Here is a 16,003-nt window from a genome sequence, read left to right as displayed (position 1 = left end):
CATCTGGAAACATCGGGTACACAGTAGGTGCTCAGTAGGCGTGGATGCCTTTCTGCCCCTTTCCCGCCCTCCTGAGGGACTGGCCACCCTGGCCTTGTCCCCGAGACCCTGCCCCCACCTTCCTTCCTTGTCTCTTGCCTTAGAGGCGAGCCCACCCTGGCTCCCCCCGCCCCCAGCCCTCCCCTCAGAGACCAGCAGGACCCATCCCACGGTGTGCTAAGTAAGCACCGTGCCAGGCGCTCGACGCAAATCCTCATGGAGTCTCAGACACTGTGGTCCTAGCTTGCGGGAGAGACAGCAGGCTCGGAGACATGCAGTGACCGGGGCAGGAACACACAGGAAGAGTGACAGAGGGGGACTCTAGCCCAGCAAGGCCCACAGCATTTCCAGGGTGCCCTGAGCCCTTGCTTAGGAGCGCACAGGGTCACCCTCACTCCCGGGAGCCTCATCTCTCAGCTGAAAGCAGCAGGCTCTGTTTCTTGGGCATTTGCTCTGCCACGCACTGGCCTGGTTCTTGGCACATCTCTGCTTGGGGACCTCCCAACAGCCTGTGGTGATTGTCATCCCCAAGGCTTTTAGTTTAAAAAAAAATGGCGAAGAGTCAACTCCATGCCAGGGGGTTGGCGTCAGGTGAATGAGGAGTGGCGGAGTCATTCCAGTGCGGAGTCTGCTTGGGATTCTCTCTCCCTCTGTCCTTCCTGCTTGTGCTCTTTCTCTCTCTCATATAAATAAATCTTTAAAAAATAATAAAATTAAATTAAAAGTCACCAACAGACCACAGAAGGAGTCCATGTGTAACAAGGACTTTTTTTTTCTAGAGAGAGAGTGTGTGTGTGAGCAAAAGTAGAGGGAGTAGGGAGTGGGAAGGGGGGGAGGGGCAGAGGGAGAGAGAGAATCTCAAGCTGACTCCACACCCGGCTCGGAGCCCCATGTGGGGCTCAATCTCATGACTCTGAGATCATGACCTGAGCCGAAATCAACATTCAGACTCTTTTTTTTTTTTTAAGATTTTATTTATTTATTTGAGAGAGAATGAGATAGAGAGAGAGCATGAGAGGGGGGAGGGTCAGAGGGAGAAGCATGCTCCCCGCTGAGCAGGGACTCGATCCCGGGACTCCAGGATCATGACCTGAGCTGAAGGCAGTCGCCCAACCAACTGAGCCACCCAGGGGCCCAAGAGTCAGACTCTTAACTGACTCAGCCACCCAGGCACCCTGACAAGGACTTTATTTAGTTATGTATTTATTTTAAAGGTTTTTATTTATTTGACAGAGAGCGAGAGAGAGAGAGCACAAGCAGGGGGAGGGTCAGAGGGCAGAGGGAGAAGCAGACTCCTCTCCGAGCAGGGAGCCCGATGCGGGGCTCCATCCCAGGACTGTGGGATCCCGACCTGAGCTGAAGGCAGATGCCCAACCAACTGAACCACCCAGGCGCCCCCTGACAAGGACTTCACTTAAACAATTCTGGGACCTTAACTGTGCAGGAACCTCTTTCATAGGCCTGAACTGGGACCCAGGGGAAGCCTGCACCCTCATGGAAGTCAGCACCCAGCTACAGAACGGCCGGGCAAGAACACGTGTCACACTGGGGGAGGTTCTGGGACACATGGGTGCTGGTATTTTCCTTATGGAGGGCAGTCCACGGGCTCCCTGGAACAACGTGTCTGCTCTCCTGCCACCTTCTCTTTGCTTTCGGGTTGTTTCTTCAAACACACTGCTTGATTTCCTCTTGGGGACCTTCTGGTGGGAGACGGAAAAAATCAGTGACTTCTGAGTCGGCCTGAGACATTGGCTGTTCAGCAAGCCTTGCCCCCTCTTCCCCGGAGCAGAGAAGACCACTTTAGGGACCTTTCCCCTCGGACCACACACACCCACTCAGGGCGTGGAAATGCCCCACACAGTCTGTGAGCTTTTCCCTGCCTCGTGGGCCCATAACGGACGGTCGGCTCTTGGACCACAGCGTAAAGACGCTACATCTCAGAGCTTCCTGGTCCTTTCAGAAGTCACCCACCTTCCCTCTCTGCATTCATAAGACTTTTGTGGGCCTGCCCTCTTCCTGATGTAGGGACAACTAAACCCCCCCCCCCCCGTCCTGTCTCTCTCCATAAGAGCCATCTGGCCTGGGACACCTCCTCTCTCGACCCTTAAGGTGTGCTCTGGTGTCCGGGATGCTTCTGTTCCTCTGGCCCCCCACCACCCTGTTTTTAGCCAGTGGAAGTCCTTTTCCGCTTACTCCTGTTTGGTAGGTGGCGGGGAGGGGGGGGGTCTATGCAAGGTGAGGTGCTGGGGTTTCCCACACTGATGCCAGAGAAGACCGGATACCCAGCTGGGGGGATGCCCTGGGGATGCTGCTCCAGGGAGAGAGGGCCCTTCACCAACCTCTTCCTCCCTGGCTTGTTCTGGGTTCTTGGTCACTGGGGTTGGAGGAGACGTGGCTGCCGGCCCAGGGCACTTGGTCATTTCTTTCCTTAGAGCTCTCAAGAAAAAAAGGGTTTTATAGACCACAGATGCTGGTGTCCACCCAGGCCCAAGATGCTTTTAGAAGGGGCAAGGGCTCATTCTTGGCATCTTCCTCACTCTCCTGCAGAGGCTCCGGACCCCCTGCCTCCTAATCCCTGCTCCACTGAGCTCACTCCCTGAGGCCACACCACCCACCTCAGGCAGCCACGTCTCCTGCTCACCCACTGAATTCTACAGGACTGCATCCTCCTGGGGGCATCACAGGCCCCCACCCCAACCTGCCCCATGACCTCCTGGACTTCCTCATCCCTTCCCACCCCCTGCGCCACCACCACACCCGGGCCTTGGTCATCCCCCAAGGTAATGAACCTCAGTTTTCTGACCACAGCCTCCTGGCCTGCTAGCCTTCCAGCGCCCACTGCATCCCCGCTGTCCTGTCTCTTCTGCCCCTAGAGCTCAGGCCCACCCTCCCTCCCGCAGCTTTTGTAGCTTCTGCTTCTGGGCACCTCGGGCCCGACTCCGCCTGTCTGCTCACCCCACATCTGCACGTGGGTGGTCTGGAGAAAACTGCAGCCCGAAGCCTGGGCAGACTCATGCCCTCCACACCCCCAGCTCCCCGCCTTCCCAGCAACCCTTCTGAGATGGATATTTGTCACCCATTCACTCACCCATCCACTCACATTTATTGAGCACCTACTAAGTGCTGGCACGATCCTCTGCATGAAGGGAACGTGGTGAGCATTTGCCAGGGGTGGGGTGGGGTAGGGTGGGGGAAGAGACCATTAAATCACAGAAAACCAGGAGGGAAAGAGTCAGAGGTGGGGCCTGTACCCCTCATTAGGTGGCTTCTTATCCTGAGAGCTGAGAGTGGGAAGGACAGTCCCTGGCAGGAGCAGCATGGGCAAAGTGGGGCGAGGGAGGGAAACTGGACATTTTTTTAAATTGAGATATAATTGACATATAATATTGTATAAGTTTCAGGTGTACAACATACTGATTTGACACATTTATGTTGCAATGTGACTGCCAAGTAGTGCTCGCTAACACCTGTCACATGGCAGGGTTATCGTCTCCTCTAGCGGGGGGAGTAACGGAGACCTAGGCTCTTAGCAGACTTGCTGTTTATCATACAGTTTGGTTGTCTGTAATCCCTGCACCGTGTCTTCCATCTCCAGGACTCATTTATCTTCCCATTGCCAGTATGTACCCTTGAACAATGCCTCTCCCATGCCCCCACCCCTGGGCCAGGTGGCCAGCATTCCACTCTGGCTTTTGGAGTCAGTTTTGATGCCATTTTTAGATTCCACCTAGAAGACGCATCATACCATGCCTGTGTTTCTCCACCTGACACGTTTCCCTTAGCATAATATCTTTGGAGGTCCATCCGTGTTGTTGCAAATGGCAGAATTTCCTCTTTTTCCTTATAGCTGAAAGGTAGGTCATTGTATATATGTGCACCACATTTCCTTTATCCATCCACCCATGGATGGACACTTAGGTTGTTTGCGTATCTTGGCTATTGTAAATAAACTGCAGTGGGGATGCCTGGGTGCCTCAGTTGGTTGAGCGTCTGACTCTTGATTTTGGCTCAGGTCGTGATCCCAGGGTTGTGGGATTGAGCCTCATGTGGGCTCCGTGCTCAGCGGGAAGTCGGCTTGGGATTCTCTCCCTCTCCCCCTCTGCCCCACCCCCCCCTAAAATAAATAAGTATATAAAACCTTTAAAAAATAATACTGCAGTAACATGGGAGTGCAGATATATTTTTGATAACCTGTTTTCATTTCCTTTGGATATAAGGGATTGCTAGATCATATGGTAGTTCTATTGTGAGCTTTCGGAGGAACTCCAGACCATTCTCCAAAATGGCTGGACCAGTTTACCATTCTACCAACAGTGCACAAGAGTCCCTTTTTCTCTACATCCTCACCAACACTTGTTATTCCTTGTCTTCTTGATTGATAGCCATTTTTACAGGTGTGGTTTTGATTTGTTTTTCTCTGATTAGTGGCACCCTTTCATGGATCTGTTGGCCATTGGGATGTCTTCTTTGGAAAAAAATGTCTAATTCTTCTGCCCATTTTAAAATCAGAGTGTTTGGTTTTTTTGCTGTTGAGTTGTATGAATTCTTTATAAATTTTGGAACCCCTTACCTGATATATGGTTTACAAATATTCTCTCCCATTCTGTAGATTGCCTTTTATTTTAATGGTTTCTTTTGCAGTGCAGAAGCTTTTAAGTTTGATGTAGTTCCACCTATTGATTTTTTTTCTTGTGTTGTTCATGCTTTTGGTGTTATAGCGGAAGACTCTTTCCAAGACCAATGCCAAGGAGCTTCTCCCCTGTTTTCTTCTAGGAGTTTTATGGATTCAGGTCTTATGTTTAAGCCTTTGATCCATTTCAAATTAAATTTTGTGAGGGTATAAATGGGGGTCCAATTTCATTTTTCTGCGTGTGGTTATTCAGGTTTCCCAACACCATTTTTTGAAGAGTCTGACCTGGGAACTGTATATTTTTAAAAGCATCCGAAGTGTTTCCAACCAGGGTGATAGCCAATGCTGGGGAGCCTCAGCTCCTGCAAGGCAAGAACTTCGTGGACTCGCTGCAGCCCAGACCCAGCGGGGAGGCTCTGGACCCGGAGGTCGGAGGTCGACCCACTGGAGTCCTCAGCCTCCCACCGCCCCTGCCAGAACTCCCACCTGTAGATGCCAAACTGAAACTGGAGGGTGCGCGGGCGGTGGGCACGGGCTGTCAAGTCCCGTGCCGTGAGAGCCCGCGGTGGGGCTACTATGGGGGTTCTTTGCTGACCTGCAAACACGCCGCATGGAGCTGGAGGTGGGGCTAGGGATGACAGTGGTAGCACTGCGGGGACCCTATTATGGGCCTGGCCCTTGTCTAAGGCTCTGCTTTCATTTAGTAATCCGGCACCAGCCCTGGGAAGCAGTGCTGAGTGAGAAAACTGAGGCACAGAGAGGTGGAGTGAATTCCCAAAGTCGCAAAGCCAGGAAGCGGCTGCGTGAAGATTCGAACTCACATCTCCGGTCCCTGAGGCCGGGTCCGGGCGGCACTGGGCCACGCGGCCACGCCCCCACCCCGAGGCCACGCCCCCCACCCCCGCGCGCGCCCGGACGCCCTGGACACGCCCCTCGCGAGGGGGCGGCCCGCGGGGCGGGGCGGGGCGGGGCGGGGGCAGGTCCCGGCCGGCGGGAGGAAGTGCCCCGGGGCTGCTCACACCCGGGGCGGCCGCCGCCAGTGCTCCCGCGGGGTCGGGCCATGGAGGCGGTGCCGCCGCTCTACCGGGTGGCGGAGACCGCGGGGCCGCAGGGAGATGAGGATCGGCTCGGGGTCCCCGACGGGCCCGGGGCTCCGGTGAGCGGGGACGGGTCTGTGAAGGGGTGCGAGGACGCGGAGGGAGGGGGCCTCCCCGGCGGGGGTGCGAGGCAGCCCCGGGGGTGGGCCGCGGGGGGCCGGGCAGCGGGGACGGGGCGGGGGCGGGGGGAGGACCCGGGGCCTCCCGGGCGGGAGTGCGATGGCCCCTGCCCGCGTGCGAGCGCCGTGCGTGCCCCGCAGCTGGACGAGCTGGTGGGCGCGTACCCCAACTACAACGAGGAGGAGGAAGAGCGCCGCTACTACCGCCGCAAGCGCCTCGGCGTGCTCAAGAACGTGCTGGCGGCCAGCGCGGGCGGCACGCTCACCTACGGCGTCTACCTGGGTAGGCGGCCCCGCGGACTCCCGCGCCAGAGGCCCCGGCTCCCCGCCGCGGCCGCGCCTCCCAGCCCCGGTCGGGGAAGGAGAAACCTTGGGGGCCAGTTGGCCTCCCTTCCTCTTTCACTTCCCCAAAGGCCGCCTCGCAGCTGCAGCTGTGGCCCCACCACACGGAGGTGGGGTCCCCGTGCAGTGTCCCTGGTTCGCAGCCAGAGCCCTCGTGAGCGTGTGGGCACGACTGGGCGCCCTGGGCAGGTGTGCGGCCTTCCAGATCTGGGGCGCTGCACGTGAGAGAGAGAGAGAGAGTGGGGGGGCGGGGTTCTGGATTCACTGGCTGTCAGGACGCTTGGCCCAGGCCGGGCAGCCCTCTCTGTCCTCATGGGCGTTGGAATCGGGGACTCCTTTGGCGACCGGAGCTCCCTCTGTGGCTAGCCTCCGTTCTGTCGTTCTGTCGCCGCCAGAGTTGGGCTGCCCCCGTCATGCCCTCCCTATTCCCAGGCCTCCTGCAGATGCAGCTGATCCTGCACTACGATGAGACCTACCGCGAGGTGAAGTATGGCAACATGGGGCTGCCCGACATTGACAGCAAGATGCTGATGGGCATCAACGTGACGCCCATCGCCGCTTTGCTCTACACACCTGTGCTCATCAGGTGCGCTGCTGCTGTCCCCAGCAGGGCTGGGCCGTCACCCAGATGTTGAAGGGGTGCAAGGGCTGTTGGCCCATGGTGTTCTTGGGGGCAGGGAGCTGGGGAGAGTCCTTGCCTACCTGGAGGGGTGAGAGAGAAGGAGAGAACCTGGGTTTGGGGAAGGAAGCAGGAGCTTCGCCGGAGGGCACATTTGACGCCACAGAAGTTCACTCTGGCTCCTTCCCTCAGCTTGCCTCACGCGGCATTGACTGCTTTGCGCCCTCCTCCGTGGCCTGGAGCTACAGTGAGTGACTTTTGGGCTCAGGGCTGTGGAATCTCTGGAGAGAATATGATCAGCCAACAAGGCCCAGGCACCAAGCCTGGCCTCACCAGCTGTGGTCAGCGTTGAGGGACATTTCTCACTGAAAAGGCAGGGCTGGGTGCCCCAGAGGGTTTACCCTGGACCAGAGCCTTGGAGGTATCTGGTCCAGCCTCCTGACCGGTGCAAAACTCCCCCCCCCCACAAACACCCTCCCCACCAGGAGGTAGGTCTCTGCTCAGATGAGACCCAGAGACTAGCAGACAAGTTAGATGGGTTTTAGTTTCTCTATCTTAAACCAAAAACCAAACAAACAAGAAACAAACAAACCCTCCAAACCCCAAAAACCCAAAACTCCTTTAACATAATTGTATAAACAGCATTAGAATCACAACTAGAATCAGAAAAAAGAAAATCCTTCCCAAGCCCGCCAGTAAATCAGCTGTTTTGTTGTCCCCGCAGCACAGATGGGTAACGTTTATGTCCTTGTCACCAGAGCGTGTGCAACATTCACTTTTACTTTCTTTCCTTTCATGACACACATCTTGGCCTGCTCCTCCATCTTCACGCTGAGGACTTTATGAGGGTAGCACCCTCTGCAGAGATGGGGGCACCCAACCGTGCCTCAGAGATGGACATTCAGCTCCCTCTCCTTTTTGCACATTCACTTTGTATTTGTAGCTCTTTCTTCTTTTTTTAAAAAAATATTTTATTTATTTATTTGAGAGAGAGAGAGAGCATGAGCATGGGGAGAGATAGAGGGAGGGGGAATGGGAGAAGCAGACTCCCCACTAAATGCCCAGTGGGACGCGGGGCTCGATCCCAGGACCCTGAGATCATGAACCGAGCCGAAGTCAGATGCTTAACTGACTGAGCCACCCAGGTGCCCCTAGCGCTTTCCTTCTTAAAAAAAAAAAAAAAATTGCAATGATGAATTTCTAGCAGTGGCCTTAGCAGAGTAGAGGTATATGAAAGCTTTTATGGCTCTTAAGACATATCACTATTGATAATAACAGCTAACTCTTATTTTGTTTCCCATGTCCCGGGCACTTTGTAAATGCTACCTCATTTCCTACAATCCAAGGTAGGTGCTCTAATAGACACGGAGAAGCTGAGACATTCAGCAGCTTGCCCAGGTCCCACAGGCAGCTCCTGGCAGTCTGAAAGTTTGAGTCCCCCACCCCAAGCTTGCCCCTTGCCCAAACTACCGGGCTAATTTTCTAAAGGGCTATGCCAGTCTGCAGGACCATGGGCCATGTGCATCATTTTTTAAACCACAGCCTCACCAGCAGTGAGTGTTAGTATTTTTACTTTTTGCTTGTTTACTCCATCAAAATGTATAGTACATTTTTTGTGACTTGCCCTCCCCCAAATAGATCAGAGTAGGCTGCCTATTTATTACATGGCAAAATATGGATAATAAAAGAACCAGGGCCCCCTGTAATAGAAGAGAAAGTAATTGTATCGGAAAATTAGGGTCATTTGGCTTTGAGCTTTCTGGAAACCAAGGCAAAGTAAGGAACTAATAAGCACAAATACTCAAAACACCCCAAAGTTCCTGGTAGTAGTTTTTAGTCTGACGAACCTCCATGCCCTGAATGGGCCCTTAGCCAGTCACTGATCAGCCACCTTTAAACACAGTGTGACATTTCCTCGGAGTCAGCAAGGCTGTTGTCCTAGGAGCTAGTGGGGAAGAAACTTCCCGCGTGAGCACAGTGGGACTGCGAGAGCAATGGGCAGGGAGGAAGAGATACCGGCCCTGTCTCCGACCCTCCAGTTTGGGCTGTGTTCCCGGGCGCCCTGAAATCACAACACATGAGATTGGATGGAGGAGGGGGATTGGCCAGTCAGCCCAGAACACAAATGAGGGCTGGATGTGTCCATAGACCACTGACTCATCACCCTCCCCCATATCCCCCCCTTCCTTGCAACAGCCCTGAGAGGCTGTGGTTTGGGCTCTGCGCACAGCACATTAAGCTGTGAAACTGAAGCGTGTAGACACAGGGCTCCCCTGAGACCACCAGCAAGGCCATATCTCTGCCACTCCATCTTAGAGCCCCTGACCCCAAGGCCAGGGATTGCTCCCCACCTCACACCACCTCATGAGCTGGGACCTGGAGCTGGGGCCACCCTGGCTTCAGGCCACAGCAGTCTGGGTAGGCTCGTGGTGCCAGCGTCCCTCCCACTGCCCACAGGTTTTTTGGCACCAAGTGGATGATGTTCCTGGCTGTGGGCATCTATGCCCTCTTTGTCTCCACCAACTACTGGGAGCGCTACTACACACTCGTGCCCTCAGCCGTGGCCCTGGGCATGGCCATTGTGCCTCTATGGGCCTCCATGGGCAACTACATCACCAGGTGAGCCTGGTGGGCATCAGGGCGGGAGGCTGGAGACCTGGCTGAGTCTCTGCTGCATTGCCAACCTTAGTTGGGGGACCTTGGGCAGCGCTTCCTGCCTTTCGGGCCTCAGTTTCCCCATCCATGAGACATAGCCCGTAGCCCTGGGTGCAGGAAGCAGAGACATCTGGTAGAGGTCAGACTGGGGGAAGCTTTCTCTCCTTTGTGGTCCAGGATGGCTCAAAAGTACTATGAGTACTCCCACTATAAGGAGCGGGATGAGCAGAGCCCCCAGCAACGCCCGCCACGGGGCTCCCACGCACCATATCTCCTGGTCTTCCAAGCGATCTTCTATAGCTTCTTCCATGTGAGTACCACCTATGGGGCCATTGGGGGAGGGTATTCCAGGCCCAGAACCCACACATTGGAGCCCATCCCACAGTCTTTTCATTCCTCTAGTCCCACTGCCCTTTCTCGAGCCCAACCTCTGCTTATTTACCTCTAGTGACTGAGACCTCATCCCCTCCCTGTGCAGGAGAAAGTCCTGCATTGGGCATTCCCTCCTGCCATGAGGCTGCCCCCAGAGGTGGGAGGGCTCCTGTTCTGCCAAGGCTGTGCCCAGAGCCCTTCCAGATCATGCCTGTGCCCCCTGTCTGGTTCTGAGCCCAGCCCAAGCTGCCCTCCTGCCCACAGCTGAGCTTCGCCTGTGCCCAGCTGCCCATGATCTACTTCCTGAACCACTACCTGTATGACCTGAACCACACACTCTACAACGTGCAGAGCTGCGGTTAGTCCTCATGGGGTGGGGCCCCCAAGACCTGCTCACCTCCCCCATGCCTGCTCACCTCCCCCATTGAGTCATCCAGCGGACACTGGGCTCTTGAGAGTGCCCAGAGAGGATGCCCTTGCCCACAGGTTCAGGGCTGAGAACCTAGTGGGCAAGGCATAGGGCCCTGTAGGAGTATGCAGTTAGGACATCGGACCCAGCCTCATGGGGACAGGGTGCATCAGGGAAGGCTGCCTGGAAGAGATGCCATCTGGGCTGAGGCTTCTGGGGGCTATCTCTCAGGGCCACACATACCCTCAGAGCTCAATCACTGCAGGGTGAATGTTTGGGGTTGGGAGGTGGACTGGCACCCCCACTGCCCCGTCCAGCCTCCAGGCACTAGAGCAGCAAAGGCGGGGGAGGCGCTCCTCCTTTTGCTGCTCGTCCAGGCCCAGTGGCCCTCACCTCCAAACTGCTTCCCAAATGAACCCTGCCTTTGCAAGCACTGCCCTCGCCCACCACCTCTAACCCTCCCCTCCACCGGCCCACCTTGCTCCATTTCTCTGTGGTTGAGTTTACAGTGTGCTCTATTCCCCATCCCCCACCCGCCTCTCTCCAGGTACTAACAGCCAGGGCATCCTCATTGGCTTCAACAAGACCGTTCTGCGGACGTTACCACGGAGCAGAAACCTCATTGTGGTGGAGAGCGTGCTCATGGCGGTGGCCTTCCTGGCCATGCTGCTGGTGCGGCCCGGGATGGGGTGGGGCAGAGTCAATGAAGTCTGGGGACCGAGACGTGGAGCAAGGGGGTGCGATCTGGGCGCATTGCTGGCAGCCTGGGCAAGGTTATGGCTTGAAGTCCTGGTCTGAGCTGGGAGCCAGGGCTGAGTCCTGGGGAGGGGTCCTGAACCTAGTGGTCAGGCTAGAGGCTCGGGCCTGAACCTGGAGTTGGAATCCCAGAGGCCAAGGGGAAGGGAACCAAGCCTGGTCCGGGGTGGAGCTGCAGACAGGGTCTGAGAGGACTGGGCTGGGGGCGGAACCCGAGAAGCAGAATTAAGGTGTTGGGGGCCTGGGCGTGGCCTCCTCTTGGAGGCGGAGCTGGGAAGCTAGGCCGAGATCTGTGAGTGCGTCTGGGGGCGGGGCCGGGGCTGGGAGGCGGGACGCAGGGCTGTGGGTGTGTCCAGGGCGGGGCCTGGGGCGAGGGGGCCCGGCCACCCTGCCTCCCCGCGCACCCGCTCAGCTCGTGGGTTCGCAGGTGCTGGGCCTGTGCGGCGCCGCCTACCGGCCCACTGAGGAGATCGACCTGCGCAGCGTGGGCTGGGGCAACATCTTCCAGCTGCCCTTCAAGCACGTGCGCGACTTCCGCCTGCGGCACCTCGTGCCCTTCTTTATCTACAGCGGCTTCGAGGTGCTCTTTGCGTGCACTGGCCTCGCCCTGGTAAGGACAGCCTGCAGAGCGTACGATACGGGACTTGCGGTTACATTTGTATTTGGGATAAAAGAGGAATAGGTTTTGAATACACGTGTAAGTATGTACAAGTGTGTCCCCGATAGTCGCCTCCCCCTTTCTTCTCTTTCCTGGCTTCCCCCACTCCTCCTCTGCCTTAGGCAACTTATTTTAGGCTCTCTCTGCGCCTCAGTTTCCTTCCCTGTGAAGCGATGCCAACAATGATGCTTACTCTCGGAGGTGTTACACCGCCGGGATGGGAAAACACCCATAAAGCGTGAGGTTCCAGGGGGGTGCAGCCTTGGTATCTGGGAACACTGTCCAAGCCTCTTCTCCTGTCTGTGCCCTCAGAACCTTCCCATGACCCTTAGAGGCAGTTAGCCCTGAGGTGGCCCAGAGAGGACAGCCTGGGCCAGCTGACCTCTAACACTCACCCTCGTCCCCCCCGCAGGGCTATGGTGTGTGCTCGGTGGGGCTCGAACGCCTGGCCTATATCCTCGTGGCTTACAGCCTGGGCGCCTCGGCCTCCTCGGTCCTGGGCCTCCTGGGGCTGTGGCTGCCCCGCGCGGTGCCCCTGGTGGCCGGGGCCGGACTGCACCTGCTCCTCACGCTCGGCCTCTTTTTCTGGGCCCCCGCACCTCGGGTCCTGCAACACATTTGGATCCTCTACGTAGCAGCCGTCCTCTGGGGTGTGGGCAGTGCCCTCAATAAGACCGGCCTCAGCAGTGAGTATAGCCGTGGGCGCTGGGATGGCAGGGGACCCTGTGGCTACCCTGGGGTGGCGGGGGAGGAGCACAGACATCCCAGGGACAGACATGGGATCCCATGGCTACCCTGGGGGTCTGTTGTGGTGGAGGTAGACACTCACTGACTAAGCCACCCAGGTGCCCCCAGGTAGGGCCTTTCTTTGGGAAAGAGCTGGGAGCAGGCGTGAAGCCCCAGCAGCAGTCTGCACAGTGGCAGGGTGCACGTCCCGAGTCTGCGCTGCTGGGGCAGGGGCGTTGGGAAGTAGAGCCCTGTTTGCAGAAAGGAGGGGGTGGGTCAGGGTTCAGCGGTGTGATGTTCTCTGCCCACAGGTGGGCACATGCCAGGGACACACAGGTACACGCAGGTGCAGCTCTTTGGGTCTTCCACATCAGCGTCTGTTCTGATGGGCCAGTGCTGTTAACAGTTTTGAACGTCACCCCTGGAGGTGTGATGTGGTGGAGGGCAGGGGCTGGCTCAGGAGACCCCATCAGATCCCCCCGTCGGAGAGTCAGCCCTCCGTACTTGTCATCAGGCATGGAGCCCCACACGCCGGGCTACACTCTCTTTGCTGCTCTTCAGAGGCAGCCAGCTCTGGGTAGCATCCAGCCTGGGTAGCTCGGGTCCACGACAAGTCTGGACTTGGGCCTGGACCTGGCATCCCCTTCTGCCTGCCCAGTTCTGCTTCCTGCCTCCCCCTTGTGAACCCTGGGGGCTCCCTGTCCCTTCCCAGCAGCCCCAAGGGGTATAGTCACACTGCAAGGCCTTAGGGCAAGGATGTTAATGTCCCGAGTGGCCGGTGAGGGGGCAATTTGCCAGGTGCTGTCTGGGCTTTGCATTAAAACCTCAGAACACAACATATAATACGTGTCATCTCATTTTACAGGCAGGAAAACTGGCCATGGAGTTAACTTACCCTGAGTCAACCCTAGAGCCAACATTTGAATCCTCATCTCTGTACTAATTCTCTGCACTTTACAGTCCTAAGAGTAAACTCTGTGTCTCTGGACTCCCCGTCCACTCTTTCTTCCCACCCCAGGGAGGATTCCTTGAGAAATAGTTCAAACCTCCCAACTTCAGGTCTGATTTGCAGAAAGCTTGTTGCTGCAAGCAGTTTGCCCTCCCTGAGCCCTGGGTGAGGAGAAACAGCTTCCGAAGGCCTGGCATTATGCCCCTGTGGTCCGAGAGAGGACAGGAGATGAGTGCACATAGAGCTTTCCACTCTTGAGGCTGCACATGTTTTCTAGAGAGAGGCCCAACTGTACCCCCACAGCTAGGTTCCTGTTCCTGCCTCTGCTCGGCTCCCCAGGCCGCATGACAAGCAAGGTTTCTACCAGGGGGCAGGCCGGGACCTGTTCACAAGGGCTTCCTAGGCATGCCAAGGCCAAGGGCTGAGACTAGCCCAATGCTGGGCCTAGGGCGGGTGCCAGGTGGGAGATCAGCCCCTCTGGGCCCCCGATGACGCCTCTCCCCTTCCTGCCCTGTCCTGCCCGCCTGCAGCACTCTTGGGAATCTTATACGAGGACAAAGAAAGGCAAGACTTCATTTTCACCATCTACCACTGGTGGCAGGCCGTGGCCATCTTCACTGTGTACCTGGGCTCAAGCCTGCCCATGAAGGTGAGCCTGAGCGTGGTGGGAGGCGGGTCTCGGAGGCATTAGGCACCCCACCGGCCAGCCCCTAGGCCACAGACACTTTCTGAGAGCCCACCGTAGCCTCGCAGCCCCGGAAAGGTACCACTCCCTGAGGGCTGGGTCCTAGGTCAAGCCCACTGAGTGGCCCCAAACCCAGGACCTGCTTTCCGCCTCACTGCCCACGGTCCTCAGTTTACCCATCCCTGAAGGGGTTCAAGTTTTCTCTTTCCTGGTGGGTGCCTCCCAGCCACCTTGCAGGTCGTTTGATGACCTGTTCACCAGATGTCAGCTCTGAGCTGTCCCTTCCTGGCCGGCAGGGAGCAGGCTTCCTCGTTCTCTGCTCCCACCTACTGGTGGGTCGGTTTAGCAGGTCCCCACCAACATTTGAAAAAACGAAAGAGAGGAGAGCAGGGAATATGGTGCTTATATGTGTGTATGTATTGTTATGATGGGGAATTCTATCTGGCTGTGGGTCACGGTCAAAATCCTCGGAAAGGCATTTCTTATGGTCCCTGCGTGTCAGGGACACAGTGGTCTTAGCCCCCGGGAAGGGCGGAGCTGGGCTTTGAGCCTTACCGGTGGGAGGGCGCGGAGGGCGCGGAGGGCGCGGAGCTGTCGGGACAGAAGAGCTGCGCGGGGAGGTGCGGGACGCCAGTGGGCCTGTCCGCCAGGGGCCGGCCCGGGAAGGCGCGGGCTCGGTGGCCCGCGGGTCGCCCGCATCCCGCTCCGTGCCCGCAGGCCAAGCTGCTGGTGCTGCTGCTGACGCTGGTGGCGGCCGCGGCCTCGTACCTGTGGATGGAGCAGAAGCTGCAGCGGGGCGCCGTCCCGCGCCAGCCCCGCATCCCGCGGCCGCAGCACAAGGTGCGCGGCTACCGCTACCTGGAGGAGGACAACTCCGACGAGAGCGACGCGGAGGGCGAGCACGGCGGCGGCGGCGGCCCGGCGGACGGCGTGGAGGAGGAGGCGCCGCCCGCGGGGCCCCGGCCCGGCCCCGAGCCAGCCGGCCTGTGCCGCCGGCCCTGCCCCTACGAACAGGCCCTGGGAGGCGACGGGCCCGAGGAGCAGTGAGGGGCCCAGCCTGCTCGCCGGCCTCGGTTTACCGCGTCTCGGGGGGGGTGGGGGGGCGCTGTGACTCCGCCATCTTCAGGAAGGACCTTCCCCCCGGACCGCAGGTTCCAGAATGTCCCGCGGGAGCGGCCCCTCCTACGCGGTGTGGAGCTTTAAGACCCCTGGGCCCGGCCTAGGGTTGGAGACGCAGCACAGCTGACTCTCCCCCGCTCCGGGGCCACTGTCCACGACCCCTGCCCAGGTCGGAGAGGGGACGGGGACCTCCTGCAGCAGCTCCCCCCCCAGTCCCAACCCAGCGCAGCTCTCCGCGACGGGCGTCGGCAGGGTGTGTCGCGCGCTTTGCACATCCTATCCCCGCGGTCCGTCAAGGGGCACGACTTTTTATAGAAAATGAGAAATAAAGAGGTTTTGTATTATCCCGACTGGGAAGTGTCAGTTTGTGGGGGTAAGGAGCGCCCCGGATGTGCGCCCGCTGACCTGCCGGGCCACTGATTTCGGACCCCTGGACCCCCGCTGAGGGGGAGGATCCCCTAAGCCCCGCCCATCGGGCCGCCCTCCCTCCTGGAAGCCCCGCCCCCACCCCACCCCTGCTTGTTTTTGCCTGTGCCACCCCATCCCCCCGGGACACAAGGCCCTGGGTTGGCCTGCAGGGGCCGCAGCGGAGAGTGTGAGGGGGCTGCCTGTTCGATATTTATTTTAGCCGAGGAGCACTGTGGAAAATTACTGAGCACCAGGGGTGCCAGGAACTGAGATTGGTGGGCACCCCCTGGGTTAGTGCAGAGCTGGCACAGAGAAAGCGCTCAACGACCGTCAGCCATCGTGTACCTATAGTGAGTCCCTCACTGGACCCTGGGGTACCCCTTGCCCAGAGGACCGGCTGCATTCTTTCTGGGCCCAGTA

General features: G+C 58.0%; 1 protein-coding gene across 1 annotated transcript; it reads left to right on the top strand.

The window, feature by feature from the left end:
* The first annotated feature begins 5,657 nt into the window (after nt 1-5,657).
* UNC93B1 (unc-93 homolog B1, TLR signaling regulator) lies at nt 5,658-15,519 on the top strand. The gene is made up of 11 exons (XM_032415048.1): nt 5,658-5,825; nt 6,027-6,168; nt 6,660-6,813; nt 9,304-9,465; nt 9,679-9,811; nt 10,138-10,231; nt 10,830-10,954; nt 11,466-11,648; nt 12,109-12,382; nt 13,902-14,020; nt 14,774-15,519. The coding sequence occupies exons 1-11, from the start codon at nt 5,730-5,732 to the stop codon at nt 15,101-15,103; spliced, it is 1,812 nt and encodes a 603-aa protein (XP_032270939.1). The 5' UTR covers nt 5,658-5,729; the 3' UTR covers nt 15,104-15,519.
* Nucleotides 15,520-16,003: the final 484 nt, after the last annotated feature.

The sequence above is a fragment of the Phoca vitulina genome, unplaced genomic scaffold (assembly GCF_004348235.1).
Source record: "Phoca vitulina isolate PV1807 unplaced genomic scaffold, GSC_HSeal_1.0 scaffold16, whole genome shotgun sequence".
Taxonomy (NCBI): domain Eukaryota; kingdom Metazoa; phylum Chordata; class Mammalia; order Carnivora; family Phocidae; genus Phoca; species Phoca vitulina.
The sequence above is the reverse complement of the archived record's forward strand: the minus strand, read 5'-3'. Positions and strand labels throughout refer to the sequence as shown.